General features: G+C 43.4%; 1 protein-coding gene across 1 annotated transcript; it reads left to right on the top strand.

Annotated features, from left to right (window-relative positions):
- Positions 1-228: 228 nt before the first annotated feature.
- Positions 229-675, top strand: LOC143022306 (uncharacterized). Its single transcript, XM_076180453.1, has one exon. It carries the CDS (start codon positions 229-231, stop codon positions 673-675), a length of 447 nt encoding a protein of 148 aa, XP_076036568.1.
- The last annotated feature ends 15763 nt before the right edge of the window (positions 676-16438 follow it).

The following is a 16438-nucleotide window of genomic DNA, read 5'->3' on the forward strand; positions in this document are numbered from 1 at the left end:
TTCAAGCCGGATTTAGAAAAGGGAGAAGCATCACTGACCACATCGTGCGACTCTCCGAACATATCCATAGGGCCCAAAGACAGAGACGGATTCTACAGACGTGCTTTTTTAGATATTGCCAAAGCTTTTAATACCGTCTGGCACGGTAAACTGCAATCTAAACTCAAATCTATTGGAGTTTCGCCGGGACTGTACAAATTTGTGCAGTCCTTCCTTTCTGGTCGATCCATGGTTGTACGCTGGAAAGTACACCTCAGCCGATCGTCAACCATTGATATGGGAGTCCCCCAGAGCTCTGTAGTTGCCCCGCTCCTCTTCACATTGCTCCTTGGGGATGTAGGAAAAGGAGTGAGAAAGGACACTGTCGTCACAGCCTATGCTGATGACATAGCATTATGGAGGAAAGCTAGGCACCGGCGGCCCAAGAAGGATTCTGACCAGCACAAGTCAGAACTCCGTCTCTTTCAGAGACAGGTTGACCTGGTGATGACCCAACTGACCGACCTGGGCTTCATGCTCTCCGCAGCAAAGACTGTTTACATGCCAGTCCACGGCATAGGTTACAACAGAGGAGACTACCCTGACTGGAATTACATCAAAGTGGGCGGAACTCCCGTATACCCAGCTAAGGCAGTTCGATATTTAGGGGTCATCTTCCAGAGAGACGGAAAATAGACTAGCCACATAAATCAGGTCATAATAAACGCTAGACGAGCCCTAAACCTCGTCCGAGTCATCCGCCGAGAGCCCTGGGGTCAAAGGAGGGAAACACTGATATCCATAGTCAAGAGTTTGGTACGCTCCCGGCTCCTCTTCGGATCTCCTGCCATGCACGATCTTCCCCCGGGGGTAGTGTATAGATTAGCCAGAGTGGAGTGCCAAGCGCTCCGCCTGGGTCTCAGTTTGCCAGCATCAGTTCCACATGAACAAGTATATAATGAAGCAGGTGTTCTTCCTCTTTGGTATCAACTGAAGAAAGATGCCTGCAAATACTTGTTCACCAGTGCTAAAGTTGCAAGTTCTACGGATGACGAAGACCGGGAGGATTGGTTGCCGGCCTCACAGACGACGCACATTCAAGGTCTGCCTGGCTCCGTCAAGGACCTGTGCATAAAAGCCGGGCTTCCTCCCGATGCGAGACAACTTGTTACCCAGTGTCAGGTGGATCTCTTTCACCCCTGGCTACTCAAACCACCAACAGTTGTCTCAGAAATTCCGGGATTGAGATGCCAAGACGCGCATCTTCTCCTAGCACATGTGAGGGAGATGATAAGGACGGAGTACAAGGAAGACTTCCTTGTCTACACAGATGGCTCTGTGCTTGAGGATGGCCACACAGGCGCAGGGATATTCTTGGAAAACACACAAGAGTCCATCTCCGTGAAGCTTCCCCCCACCTCCATCTTCTCGGCCGAATTAATCGCCATTCGGGAAGCCATAGAAATAGTTCTCGCTCTTCCCCATCCACCAGCTTGCATCACCGTGCTCTCAGATTCAAGAGCCAGCCTTAAGGCACTGCAGAGCTGTCAATGCGACTAGCAACCAGACACTTTGCAGGAAATACTGCACCTCGCTGCTGAGGCCTCCAACAAAAATATTCAGATAAGATATCAATGGGTTCCCTCACATGTGGGGTTGCACGGTAATGAAAAGGTGGATGGGGCAGCCAAGAAGGGCGCCCTGGCGCCTGAAGAGGGCATGATTTCCCTCAAATTCACGGTCAGCGACGCCCTGCACAAGATCAACAGAGCCATCTGGGAGACCTGGAAGGCAGACTTCACCGCCACTGCCATCGCTCGTGGATGGCCGACAACAACCTGCCACGGAGGAAAACCCCCGACCTTCCCCTCTTTACCCCCCTATATGTTAGCCATGATATCCAGAATAAGGGTAAATCATTGGCGAACCAAATCCCTTAATCTTCTCTGTACCTGTGGCAGAGAACAGGTCTCTTTCAATCACTGCCTTTTCGTTTGCAGACAGTTGAGGGACCATTTTAAAAATTTAAGAAATCTTTTCGGAGATCCCTACACCGCCCTAGACCAATTGAGGGCAAACAGCACATCAGACGCCGGAAAATCTCAAATAATCCTGGCTGCCAGCCTAATCTCCTCTTCCCCCGTGGGAGGCCTACTATGACCCCCTCCAGCCGGGTCAAATATAACAAAATTCCATACTCCGGTAAATAAATAAATATAAAAGTGAATTAATAAATAAATAAGATATTACGGCCATAGAAGCAATTAAAGACAGTCCTGAAATCGGCTAGCTCCGCAGAAAAAAAAAAAAAAATGTAATTCACATCTGATGAAGAGGATCACAGTTAGTGATCGAAATATATAGATCTTTATACTTTCGCTTATTCTTCTCCGAAAGTGGGTAATCAGTATTATTATACATATCTATATATGTATATATTTATATATATTCATATGTATATATATATATATATATATATATATATATATATATATATATATATATATATATATATATATATATATATTTAAAATTATTTCAGACAAATGAGAGAGAATGTGGGTGGGGAAGGGCAAACGAAGATGTGTTGGGAATAAAGTTTTATTGCCCTAACGTTGCGACCAAATTGGTCTTCTTCAGAGGACTACAGCATTACAGACGGATCACAATTCTTATATTCGTAGCGAGAGGGAACCCGCCAAGGTATGAGCGGAAGGGTCATATTTTCCCTTTGGCTAACGATTTAATTATTAGGACACTTGCTGCTTTCGAGAGGCATTTAAATCCGTCTCTGTCGTTGTTGTTCTTGTTGGTGGCGATATGTGCAGCTTCCACAGTTTTTCTCAATTTCTTTTCAAATCCCTCGTGTAGAATTTCTGTGTTGTTCCAATCAGGTAAATGTCCACATTTGTCGAGGTGACGAACCAGGGAGTTAGATGTTCTATGTGTCCTGAGATCGTTTTTGTGCTCACCCAAGCGTTTATTGATCCCACGACCTGACTCACCGAAGTAAGATGATGGACAGCCGCTGCATGGAATACGGTAAACGACACTGAGATTATTACGAATATTATTATGTTTCTTGAATATTTTTCCTATTTTATTGGAAGATATTTTTGCTACATTTATTCCACTTTTTAACAAATAATCATCAATAGCTATTGTGTTTGCAGAATTAGGGACAGAAATAAAATGTGACTTATCCGATCCCGGGGTCCGGACGTTTGACCCATCGAAGATCTTCTTGGCTTTCCTCATGGTCCTGGTGATCAAACCCCCGGGGTATTTCAGCTTCCTAAAGGTATTCTTGATGTAAATAAGTTCATCCTCTAGGAGTTCTTCACTGCAAATACGAAAAGCTCTGAGAAAGAAACCTATTAGAACACCCGTTTTAACACGTCTGCTGTGTGCTGAAAAAATAGTGGACAAAGTCGTCCCTATTGGTGGGCTTCCTGTACACCGAGAAACTTACCTGTTGAGAACCTCTGTGTATCAACGTGTCTAAAAATGGTAACTTACCCTCTTTTTCCAGTTCAACTGTGAATTGAATGTCTTTATTCACAGCGTTGAGTCTTCTCAGCTTATTTTCTACATTAGTTCCTTTTGGCATCACCACGATTATGTCATCCACGTACCTTAACCAAGTGGTACCTCTTCCCATGGTTAAGATTTTAATCTTGACACAATGCCCTGTAGTTCCTGGCTGCAGTCTTTGCATTTAGCTCGGTACCCATGTTGGTAGTTTTTCAAAATAATTCCAGACAGGATAATTTTTTCTGCCTGAAGGAACCACTCTGCCAGGTCCAGAAGACATCCTTCCTGGTTGATTCCAAAGCAGCAACTGACTCAGTGAGAAGCTGCTTACCTAGAACAAGTTTCAACAAGAATCTTGTTGAAACTTGTCGTGGGCTGTACAGTGATATATATACTATATGTAGGCTTATACCGTTCCTTGTATACTTGTGGTAAGTCTCTATAACACTTCTCCTTATATTGATTTGCTAAAAATGTCCTTTAGCAATTAGATCGTATATCAGATTTTTTATATATTTTATATTGATCAAACAAGTCGCCAGCCCTGGTTCCCACTAACCTCATACAATAATACCTGTTAAGTCCGGCTAAAATTGGCATTTCAAAGCAAAACAGTGCCTAAAAATAGTTTCTTATTTCACTATAAAAGTTTATATTAACTTATACTGCATTGCATAAGTCAATAGTTGATATATTTGTCCTATATACAATGTTAGGTTTTTACATACATACATACATATACCAAGGTTTTTTTTTCCCTTACATGGGAGGTAGCCAAAAAGGAAAAGGCATAAAATCATTCCCACCCATTCCATCCCTGAATACACTCCACACCCCTCCACCCTCCCTCTTATCTGAGCACCTCCTGGATGACGGGTCATCCCTGCACCTTGTCCACTGCCCTGGGTCAGAAGCAGTGTCGCCAGACACAGCACACCCACATCAAAGCCGCTTCATTAAATCGGCGACCCCCCCCCCCTCTCCGTCCCCCCAATGCATAAAAATAGAATACGGGGATAAATCCCTTCGGGCTGCGTCAAATTTTGCTCACACATACCACCTCACCCCCCATCCCCCCGCATGCATCGCAACATCATCGATATACAACCATTCTCCATTCATGCCTGTCTTCCGTCTTCTCCCGTCCTTCCTCAACAGACATTCCCCTCTTCCCCAAAGCCACCTTCACCCCATCCATCCACCTCATCCTAGGACGTCCCCTTATGTTCACTCCCTCCACATCTGCCTTCCATACCTCTTTTACTAGTCTTTCTTCACTCATTCTTTCCATGTGTCCAAACCATCTTAATACTCTTTCATCAACCCTATCTCCCAACTCCCTTCCCACACCCGTTCTTCTCCTCACCTCCTCATATCTCACTCTATCTAGCCTAGTAACCCCCATCATACTTCTCAGACACCTCATTTCAAACACATTCAAACTCATTCTCTCTTCCTCTCTTATGATCCATGTTTCTGCCCCATACAGTGCTGTTGGCACAATCACTCCTTCATACAGTCTCCTCTTAGCATCCATTCCCAAATGTCTATTCCTCATTACACTCTTCAATCCACCAAGGCATTTACTCGCTTCTCTAAATCTACATTCTACCTGCACCTTCACTCCACCTTTTCCTGACACATTTGCACCTAAGTATCTAAATCTATCCACTTCCTCCAGTTGCTCTCCCTTAATGCTCACTTCCAGTCTACTGCCACTTTCACCCCTTGTACAACTCATCACCTTACTTTTACCCACATTTATCTTTAGCTTTCTTCTATCACATACTCTCCAAAACTCTGTCACCAACTTCCTCAATCCTTCCTACGATCCTGCCACAAGCGCAATGTCGTCAGCAAACAACAGCTGGCTCACCTCCCACTTTTCTCCATTTTCTTTAACCATCTCCAACCCCTTACCCACTACCCTTGCATTTACCTCTCGCACTACCTCATCCATGTATAAGTTGAACAGCCAGGGCGACATAATGCATCCTTGACGAAGTCCCACCTTTACCTCGAACCACTCACTCTCTCCATTTCTAATCCTGACACAAGCTCCACTATCATAAAAAGTCTTGACAGCTCCTAGAAGCTTTCCTCCTATCCCATATATCTGCATAACCTCCCACAGTGCCTTTCTGTCTACCCTATCGTAAGCCTTTTCCAGATCCATAAAAGCCCAAAAAATATCCTTCCCCTTTCGTATAGCTTTCTCACATATTTGTCTTACCACAAAGATCTGATCTACACAACCCTTACCCGTCCTAAATCCACACTGTTCCTCACCAATTACTCCTGTTCCTCTCCTAATCCTCTCAATCAAGATCCTCCCATAAGCCTTCCCAACTACACTTAACAAGCTAATCCCTCTGAAACTACTACATTCACACTTGTCCCCTTTTCCCTTGTAAAGTGGAACTATACAGGCACTCCTCCAGTCCTCCGGCACTCTACCCTCTCTCCAGCAAACATTAAATAGCCTCACCAGCCAGTCCACCATCACTGTACCTCCTTTTTTTTTTTTTTTTTTTAGACATTCTGCATGGCATCCATCCAGACCAGGTGCCTTACCTGCTTTCATCATCTTAACAACTGCCTTCACTTCATCCTTCCTTATTTCTCCTCCATTTTCCTCACTCATCACGGTCATTTTCTTAGCATTTCCCACTGCAACTATCTTTCCCTCCCTATCCTCTTTCACATTTAGCAACTCCCTAAAATATTCTCCCATCATCCCCTTACTGCCATCTCTTCCATTATCATCTCTCCATCTGCACCTTTTACCTTTTCTTAGTTAGGTTTGTAGTTTTGATATATTTGTCCAATATAAAATGTTAGGTTACAAAGAAAGCAATGGCCTTCGCTAGCGGACCCAGGGATCTGGGTGCGCACGTCCTGTGTAATAGTAGTCCGGGGGGCTTGGCTGCCGGGGGCTTGGCTGCGCAAACAGCGGCCTATGGCCGCAGCTTTCCGCGCTCTAATCCCTCGTTTTCCCCTTCGGCCTCGGCCTCGGGGCGGAACCCCAACACGGGATCCCCAGCACGAAGAAGAACGCGAAGAAGAACGCGAGGAAGAAGAACGCGAAGAAGAACACGAAGTAGAATGCGAAGAAGAACGCGAAGAAGAACGCGAGGAAGAAGAACGCGAAGAAGAACGCAAAGAAGAAGAAGAACGCGAAGAAGAACGTGAAGAAGAACACGAAGAAGAATGCGAAGAAGAATGCGAAGAAGAACGCAAGGAAGAAGAAGAAGAACGCGAAGAAGAAGAAGAAGAAGAAGAAGAAGAAGAAGAAGAAGAAGAAGAAGAAGAAGAAGAAGAAGAAGAAGTAGAATACCACCTAACCCCGACTTACCCAAGCGCTTTTTTCAAGAATATTTTTAGGACAAAGTGTCATCGAATACCACCTGTCCCGGACTTCCACAGCGTTTTTAGAAGGATATTTTTATTTAGATATTGTATGTGTGTGTGTGTGTGTGTGTGTGTGTGTGTGTGTGTGTGTGTGTGTGTGTGTGTGTGTGTGTGTGTGTGTGTGTGTGTGTGTGTGTGAATAAATTCATCCGTAACTTATGTCTTGTTTCCACGGTGAGCGTAAAATCGTGATCTATGGCCTTACCCCAAGCGACGGCCATGATGGTGATTGCGTGGTCGTGGAAGCCCTCGTCACGGTGCAGGTGATCCGACATGACGCGAGGTGATGGAAGCATCTAGCCGTCTCTTCCGTCCCTGGGCACTTCGATACCTGCACGCATTCGAGTGGAGAAAAAGGAAAACAGGTGAATGAATTAAAAGAATTGAGATGCAATTGAACATTACGTATGTAAGTTACCTTCTCTATGCTTAAAACTTTGTAGGTTAGAGTACCATCTATATATATGTTTCATATTAATGAGACCGGTTTCCATGAAAATATATATATATATATATATTATGATATATATATTATACATATATATATATTATGTATATATATATCATATATATATATTTATATATATATTTATATATATACAAGCCCACCGGCTGCGCCGGCCCAGCTACGCCGGGGGCCTTGGCCTGCGGCGCTGCGCCTTAGGCGCGGGCGCTGCGCGCCCTGGGCTACGCCCCTTTTTTGGAAAATAAAGAGTTCTTCTTCGAGTTCTTCGAGTTCTTCTTCGAGTTCTTCGAGTTCTTTTTCGAGTTCTTCGAGTTCTTCTTCGAGTTCTTCTTCGAGTTCTTCTTCGAGTTCTTCTTCGAGTTCTTCTTCGAGTTCTTCGAGTTCTTCGAGTTCTTCTTCTTCGAGTTCTCCTTCTTCTTCGAGTTCTTCTTCTTCGAGTTCTTCTTCGAGTTCTTCTCTTTCGAGTTCTTCGAGTTCTTCTTTTTCGAGTTCTTCGAGTTCTTCTTTTTCGAGTTCTTCGAGTTCTTCGAGTTCTTCTTCTTCGAGTTTTTCGATTTCTTCTTCTTTGGCCTGGTTCTTCTTCTTCACCGTAGTTGGCGGTGTAACCGATTTACCACCAAACGCGAAGGTGTGACCGAATTACCACCGGACGGCGTAAGCAACCATTAATTTTTTTTATATAAACACAGTCTTTCTGCTCCTTTAGCAGATTGTTAAAGGTTATTACTTTTCGCTGGAACACCTTTATCTGCTCCCTTACTTGTAGCCCTTTGGTCTGCCCCCCGTAGAGGCTAGGGAACTTCTCCTTGTGCTCACTTTTTAGTGCTTTGCTCATTTCCACGTTCTTATCTACCTCTCCTTTGCTGAGCTTCTTCTGCCCCGTCACCCATCTCCAGAAGTGGCGGTGCCTTTGCACCCTCAGATTTGATGTAGCTCCAACCATCTTCCCTCAAAATAACCCGGGACACCGCAAATAACCTGACACCTAGAATCATTCTGGAACACAAAAAACCCTCACGGCCAAAACTCGGCTGTAACGCTTTTTACCACGGGAAGGTGTAAGTAACTGGACCCACTACCATTATTTTCTATAATAAAAAAAAATAATGGTATATACAAGCCCACCGGCTGCGCCGGCCCAGCTACGCCGGGGGCCTTGGCCTGCGGCGCTGCGCCTTAGGCGCGGGCGCTGCGCGCCCTGGGCTACGCCCCTTTTTTGGAAAATAAAGAGTTCTTCTTCGAGTTCTTCTTCGAGTTCTTCGAGTTCTTCTTCGAGTTCTTCGAGTTCTTTTTCGAGTTCTTCGAGTTCTTCTTCGAGTTCTTCGAGTTCTTCTTCGAGTTCTTCGAGTTCTTCGAGTTCTTCGAGTTCTTCTTCTTCGAGTTCTTCTTCTTCGAGTTCTTCTTCGAGTTCTTCGAGTTCTTCTATTTCGAGTTCTTCGAGTTCTTCTTCTTCGAGTTTTTTCGATTTCTTCTTCTTTGGCCTGGTTCTTCTTCTTCACCGTAGTTGGCGGTGTAACCGATTTACCACCAAACGCGAAGGTGTGACCGAATTACCACCGGGCGGCGTAAGCAACCATTAAATTTTTTTATATAAAAAACACAGTCTTTCTGCTCCTTTAGCAGATTATTAAAGGTTATTACTTTTCGCTGGAACACCTTTATCTGCTCCCTTACTTGTAGCCCTTTGGTCTGCCCCCCGTAGAGGCTAGGGAACTTCTCCTTGTGCTCACTTTTTAGTGCTTTGCTCATTTCCACGTTCTTATCTACCTCTCCTTTGCTGAGCTTCTTCTGCCCCGTCACCCATCTCCAGAAGTGGCGGTGCCTTTGCACCCTCAGATTTGATGTAGCTCCAACCATCTTCCCTCAAAATAACCCGGGACACCGCAAATAACCTGACACCTAGAATCATTCTGGAACACAAAAAACCCTCACGGCCAAAACTCGGCTGTAACGCTTTTTACCACGGGAAGGTGTAAGTAACTGGACCCACTACCATTATTTTTTTTTTTTTATTATTATTATTATATATATATATATATATATATATATATATATATATATATATTAAGACATCTAAGAAATAGTATGTATATACTTTTACATATGGTTATCGATCCATGAAGGGGTATCAAGGCTACTGTGAATGCCATAAGTCTCTGCCGTTTTTTGCTGCCTTCGTGATGCGTATGATCATTTGCAAATTTGGTTACATCGTCGTGCACTTACTTATGCAAATACAGTCTCATTTCTGTATGTACAGACTTTAATTTGACATAAACAGAAATATCATAATATTGCCCTTTAAATAAATAGTTTAATATTGAGTATTTAGAGGATGAGGATAAAATATATTTTGTATATATTGTATATATTTGTATATATTTTTATATATATTGTGTATGACATATATGGCTAACGAGAACAGTTTACGCGGGAAAACGGTATGCATGAACTTGAGAAAGCTCATAGAGAACGTAACTACAGCTTCGCGTGAAAACGGTATGCATGAATTTGAACAAACTGAACACATAAACTAAAGTATGCTACTACTGCTATTATATCTTGACGTAATATAGAGACGATATTCATGTAGGTCTAACCACATCACAACATTCTGAATTACTGGGTGTGCATGGATAATCTACAATGGGCATGTCCGAATCTGGTTACATTGTCGTGCACATCCTTGGGCGGATGTTTATGAACTTACTTATGCAAATTTAGTCTCATTTCTGTATGTACAGATTTGAATTTTACACATACGAAAATATTATAATATTGTCATTTAAATAAATAGTTTAATATTGATTATTTAGAGGATGAGGATCAAATAAATATTTACAATATTGGCAGTGTGTATGAGATATAAGGTTTACGAAAACAGTTTACGCAGGAAAACGGTATGCATGAATTAGAGAAAACTGAATACATAAATTAGAGAACGGAATTACAGCTTCGATACCTGAACGCATGGATTAGAGAAAAGAACTGAAGTGCAGTAGCATGAAAAGGAAGATAATAATAATAATAATAATAATAAACATTAAAACAAACCTGTACGCATTCGAGTGAGAGAAAAAATAATCAAAGGAGATAAACCGAATGCAATAACACTACATGGGATAAAATGGAAAACATGTTAACAAACCAGCACGCATTCAAGTCAGAAACATATAAATAAAAGAGAAAAAGAAAATGCATGAGATGAAATGACACTATTATAATGTATTATTGGTGTATTGTAATAATAATTGACAAAATTGTTTAACTCTATTGCTATATCATTTTGGAGTGCAATTCTTTAGATTTACTTATTCAAGGGATATGTTACAAATGCTACAACAAGTGGAAATTGTAAATACTCGTCCAACTACTGGCAGTGTAACGTTGTGTGAACCAAGATCGAATGTTGGTGTTTCATGTCTTCAAATTTGCTGCTCCTGACCCAGAGAGTACAGTACACGATAGCTTTCCATAGCACATTTTAAAGATAGAGAATATCAAAAGCTTTTAACGAAGCATATATTATTATCTATACGGAATGAAACTAGATGAATGATAAAAAGAAAACAAATGATAGTCAATGGAAAATGTAAAGGAAAATGAGTTAAATTAGGAAAAATAATATCTTACACTGCACTAAGTAAAATAAGGTGAAGTTGTATAAAAAAAATTACTTTATGCTATGTAGAATAGAATATTTCAAAATGGATGGGGGTTGATATTCCTTTAAATCATATTACATACAGTGGAATACGCCATAGAACAAGGATGGGCGACCCTTGCTTGATACGGGTGCAAAACCTGGCATACTAACGACTTTTATCCGACGTGCGAAACCCAGAAGTCAATTAAAAAATTATAATATCCAGCTTCTTTTGTATGTTTTGTATGGCCATTGGTAACCGCATGCTTGCGTTCAGCAGCCGATAGGAACCTTTATAGGTCCTCGTATGTACGCCTATTATTTCATTCCGATGGCACGCAAGAAATTTTTGTATTAAAGATTTGGCTAGTGTTGAGCCGCTCTGTGTTCAGCTACTCCGGCGTTTTTGTAGTTATCTGGGCGGAGGGTATCCGACCAGGATGTGGGCGAGCCGTTCTATGTTTTCGGTGATGTTGTAAACTATGTCGGCTCCAGTCTTCCAAGCTTCGGGGGCCATGGGGTTGAATTGTCTACCTCTTCTCAGGGCGATGGTGTGAGCGCACTCTAGTAGGTAGTGAAGGAGAGGCTCTGAGGTGTTCATCCCGCAGTGGTCGCATTCCCTTTCCTGTCGTTCGATGATTTCCCAGCAGCACTTGTATCCCAACCTGAGCCTGTGGATGATCACGGCGAGTCCTCTGTCGGCGATCTTGGTGGCGGGATGAGGGCACAGTTTGGTGGCCCCTTGTACCACTTTGCGCTTGCTGATGCTGAGCTGATCGATTTTCTGTGGTTGGCTACCTTTGTTCGTTGTAGGTGGTCTCTGGCCCAGTTTTTTATTAATGTGGTTGATGGTTGGACTTGGAATTCTATGTGAGGATGGTAGCGTGTTGTCTTAGCCAGCTCATCTGCTCGTTCGTTTCCGTGTACCCCTATTTGGCTGGGTATCCAGTTGATGATGACTGGGCGATTTTGTCTGTTGTGTAGCTGCAGGAGGTAGAGTATTGTTGTGATAATGTTTATGTTGGTGGGTATGTCATTCTTCTGGAGTACTTGTGTCACCGCAGGAGAGTCTGTGTGTATGACCACCGGCCCTTGTAGTTGGCTTGAGTACTCCAGTGCTTTTTGTATTGCCACCAGCTCAGTCTGTAGGGTCGAGCAGTGGTCTGATGTGCGCCAGGCGGTGGTGTATGTTGCGGAGTATACTCCTGCACCTGTTATGCCGTTCTCCGGGTCGACAGTGCCGTCGGTGTAGCAGACAAAACCATCCTGGGCCTCTGTTGCCTGGATCGCTGTTCGTGCAGCGTCTCTCAGTTCCCCTGATGAGCAGTGATTCTTTGCGTGTGGTAGTTTTGTGTGGTTGAAAGTAGTTGTTGGGGATGTCCATGGGGCTGGAGGTCGGTACTTCAGGCATGCCCTGTCTGGCTTCAGAGCCTTTAGGTGCCCTTCCATGCTTGTCGCGCGGATTTGGTCTCCTAGGTGTCCGATGTATGTATATGGTCGTGGTAGGTCCGGGTGCGCGTCCAAGTGAGCCTTGAGTTTAGTCCTGAGATGCGAGTCCCTGTCGCTCAGCAGGGCCTTGGCTGCCGCGGTGCAGTTCCAGGTCTAAATCATAGCCATCAGTGGTGGTATGCCAGATTCCATGGGGGTACCTAGGATGAGGCGAAGGGCGTTGTTTTGTGCAACTTCAAGTGATTCTTCCTGCTGTGATGTTAGATGTGATAGGACAGGTGCTCTATATTCAATGATGTGGGTCTTTGTAGACATATATGGGCGTGGTAGTGAGGAGAGTGTAATGGAAAGGGAGGCATTTTGGATAGATTTAGATAGGTGCATAGAAAATATTGGGAGGAATGTCAATGTAGTGGTATTGAGAGATCTTGGTGTTACAGTAGGGGATGAACCAATATACGGAGTGGATGGGAAGTGTGGAGTGTCAGATAAAAATCGTATTGGAGAATTAATGGTGTATCTTTTTTTTTTTTTTTTTTTAATCATACCACCATCCAGGGTGAAAACCTCCGCCACAGATTCAAAAGCTCTGGGGGTGTCCACGGGGAGCGTGTCCTCCGACGGACAACACTCCCCAGGGGTCTCCTGCGATTCGTATGGCTAGACATTTCAAACCCAGATGACTGGGGATGAGCTTACTACGCCAGGAGGCGCTGAATAGCAAGGACCTCGTTACCTTTGCCCTATTCCTTTAGGGGGACTGTCTGGGTGGGTGTGTCGGTAACTAACAATCATTTTTGGAAATCGGATAAGAGTGTGGGATTCGAACCCACAAGTAAGCAAATGTGAGACCAGCACGCTTCCGATGACGCCACCAGCGCACAGGTGACTGGTGTGACTGGATGATTAAGCATGGAATAAAGCGAAAATAGAATACATCAACTTATATTGAAATTCATACAAATAATATAGGTGAGTAAATGGAGTCATTTTACACCTGAAATGGGGGAAAGGGCAAAATATAATCATTGTTCAGGACGCGACGATGACCCTGTGGGTGTCTGTCCGGGTTTGTCGCCAATTCTTTTTTCTTTTGTGTGAAACACGCAGCAAAAAACACACAAATAAAAAACAAACAAACAGACGAATAGGCAAGGAACATTTCATCTTTTGGTTGCCAGTAGGTTTACTAAGCAGAATGGAATCGTGTGGTCTTTTAGCTCGATCAAAGTTGTAAAAACAGCCTCCGTGCCTTGGCTCATGCGCTTAGTGATCAGTCAGAAGGTATTCATCGAAAAGAAAAGAATTAAATCTTGCCTCCACTGCCGAATGCCAAAATAAAAAAGCAAATGAAATACCATATAATGGAAGAGAGTTCAAGTTTAAGTTTAATGTGGAAATTGTTGTAAATATTTGTACCAAGAATCTGATCGATATCAGGTATTTAACAAAATCCAATCTTTAACAAGGATAATACACGAAATGAAACTAGATGAATAGTATCAACAAACAAATGAGAAAAAATCCACCTACATTACCGAAGACATCGACCGGTTTCTCATAAAAGGTGGAATGAAAACAGCTAAAGTTTCATCCAACAAAATAGGGAAAATTGTTAAAAGACAAGAAAAAGGTCCTGATAACGAATCAAGTGTCATCTATCAAATCCCGTGTAAAGGTTGTTCAGCTTCATATTTCGGAGATTTAAGTCGGGGTATAAATAAAAGCCTATGTGAACACAAAAATGACCTTAGAGCACACAGGAGTTCAAACTCTCTTGTCCAGCACTTGGACAAACACTGGATGGAGGCTAAAATTCTTCAAAAGGGTTTGGAGAAGAAGGCAAGGAAAACAATCGAAGCTGCATACATAAATATTAATGAAAACACCAACGGAAGGGATGGATTTGTTTGCTTGTCAAAGGTGGCAAGTGTCCTCGTGCTGGGCGCGACAAAACGGGTCGTGCTGCATGGGACAATTGATCGCCGCCCGGGCTCTGCAACCTGAGCGAGTGCTCTATAGGAGTGATATAAATTGTAACCCATATCATAACTTGCTATACATCTCACTGAAGAAGAACAAGTTGGTCGAAACGTTAGAGTAAACCAATTCCTGGATCGTTTTCGTTTTACTCCCACCACCCAATCTCACATACATACATTTATGTATATATAGATATATATATATATATATGTATATATATATTATATATAATATATATATGTGTATATATATATATACATATTGTATGTGTGTGTGTATTCATTTATTTGTGCATATATATGTGTGTAAATAAATTCATCCGTAACTCACGTCTTGTTTCCTCGGTGAGCGTGAAATCGTGATCTATGGCCTGCCCCCAAGCGACGGCCATGACGGAAACTCGTAGCCGTCTCTTCCGTGCCTGGGCGCTTCGATACCTGCACGCATTCGAGTGGAGAAAAGGGAAAACAGGTGAAAGAATTAAAAGAATTGAGATGCAATTGAACATTACGGATGTAAGTTACCTTCTCTATGCTTTAAACTATGTAGGTTAGAGTACCATCTGTATATTTCATATTAATGAGACCGGTTTCCATAAATATATATATACATTAAGAAATCTAAGAAATAGTATGTACATACATTTCCATATGGTTATCGATCCATGAAGGGGTATTAATGCTACTATGAATGCCATCGTTTTTTTTCTTTTTTTCGTTTTTTTTTTTTTTGCCGCCTTCGTGATGCGTCTGATCATTTGCAAATTTTGTTCTATCGTCGTGCACTTATGCAAATACAGTCTCATTTCTGTATGTACAGACTTGAATTTTACATAAACAGAAATATCATGATATTATCATTTAGATAAATAGTTTAATATTGATTATTTAGAGGATGAAGTTCAAATATATTTTTACAATACATTGGCAGTGTATATGGCTTACGGGGACGGTTTACGCAGGAAAACGGTATGCATGAATTTGAGAAAACTGAATACATATCGGCTGAAAGAAACCTGCACAGCGAAGCTATAGCGATAATCCCATACCACACTCCTGGTCATATAGCCATTTCCCGAAGGTTGAGTGTGGTTTGAATTTTCCGCCAAAATCATCGGAAATTTAAAATTCCCGGCTCTGTGCAGGCATGCGCATTGTCGACCCCACCTCCCCCTCCCTATCCCCTCCCTTCTTACCCGGCTAGCTCGAGCCGGACGTCGCGTCACTTAGATCGCGGAAACGGGACCGAGTGGTTAACTCGCTGCCCACATGGGAGCAGGCGGTCCCGTTTCCTGCTGGTTAATCGTCTGTTAGTTTTATCGCTTTCCGCTTGGCTGCTGGTTTGTCTCATTCTTCGACTTTGATTTTATACGAGCACAATCCGTCCCCGTCTTCGAGCCGTCCCTGGTAAACAACCCGGGTCCTCTCGGAGGACAGGGGACGTGTCTTATGGTACGGAGTGTGGCGCCCCCCAGGGTCATCAGGCCTCTCGGCAGCGCCATACCTCTGACCATCATCGGTCCTCTATTGCCTCACGGTTTGTATCAGGCCCTAGGCGTAGACTTTGACCATATACGATCGCAATACGTCCCCGTCTCCAGGCCGTCCGTGGTAAGAACCCGGGCCTCTTTGAAGACAGGGGGACGTGTCTTATGGTACGGAGTGTGGCGCCCCCCAGGGTCATCAGGCCTCTCGGCAGCCCCAAACCTCCGGTCATCAATGGTCCTCTAACAGCCTCATATCTTGCTTCTTCAGGCCCTAGGCGTAGACTTTGACCTTATACGATCGTAATCCGTTCCCCATACGTCTTCGGGTCGTCCGCGGTAAGAACCCGGGCCTCTCGGAAGAGAGGGGGACGTGTCCTATGGTACGGAGGGGGTGCCCCGAGGGTCATCAGGCCTCTCGGCAGCCCCATACATCCGACCAATAATGGTCCTCTAACGCCTTAATGGCTCCCTTTGTGAGGCCCTA

The sequence above is a fragment of the Oratosquilla oratoria genome, chromosome 44 (assembly GCF_046742065.1).
Source record: "Oratosquilla oratoria isolate Oo_2021 chromosome 44, ASM4674206v1, whole genome shotgun sequence".
Taxonomy (NCBI): Eukaryota; Metazoa; Arthropoda; class Malacostraca; order Stomatopoda; family Squillidae; genus Oratosquilla; species Oratosquilla oratoria.

Coding starts and splice junctions, on each gene's coding strand:
- LOC143022306 (XM_076180453.1), top strand. CDS start 229: ATGGTTGTACGCTGGAAAGTACACCTCAGCCGATCGTCAACCATTGAT.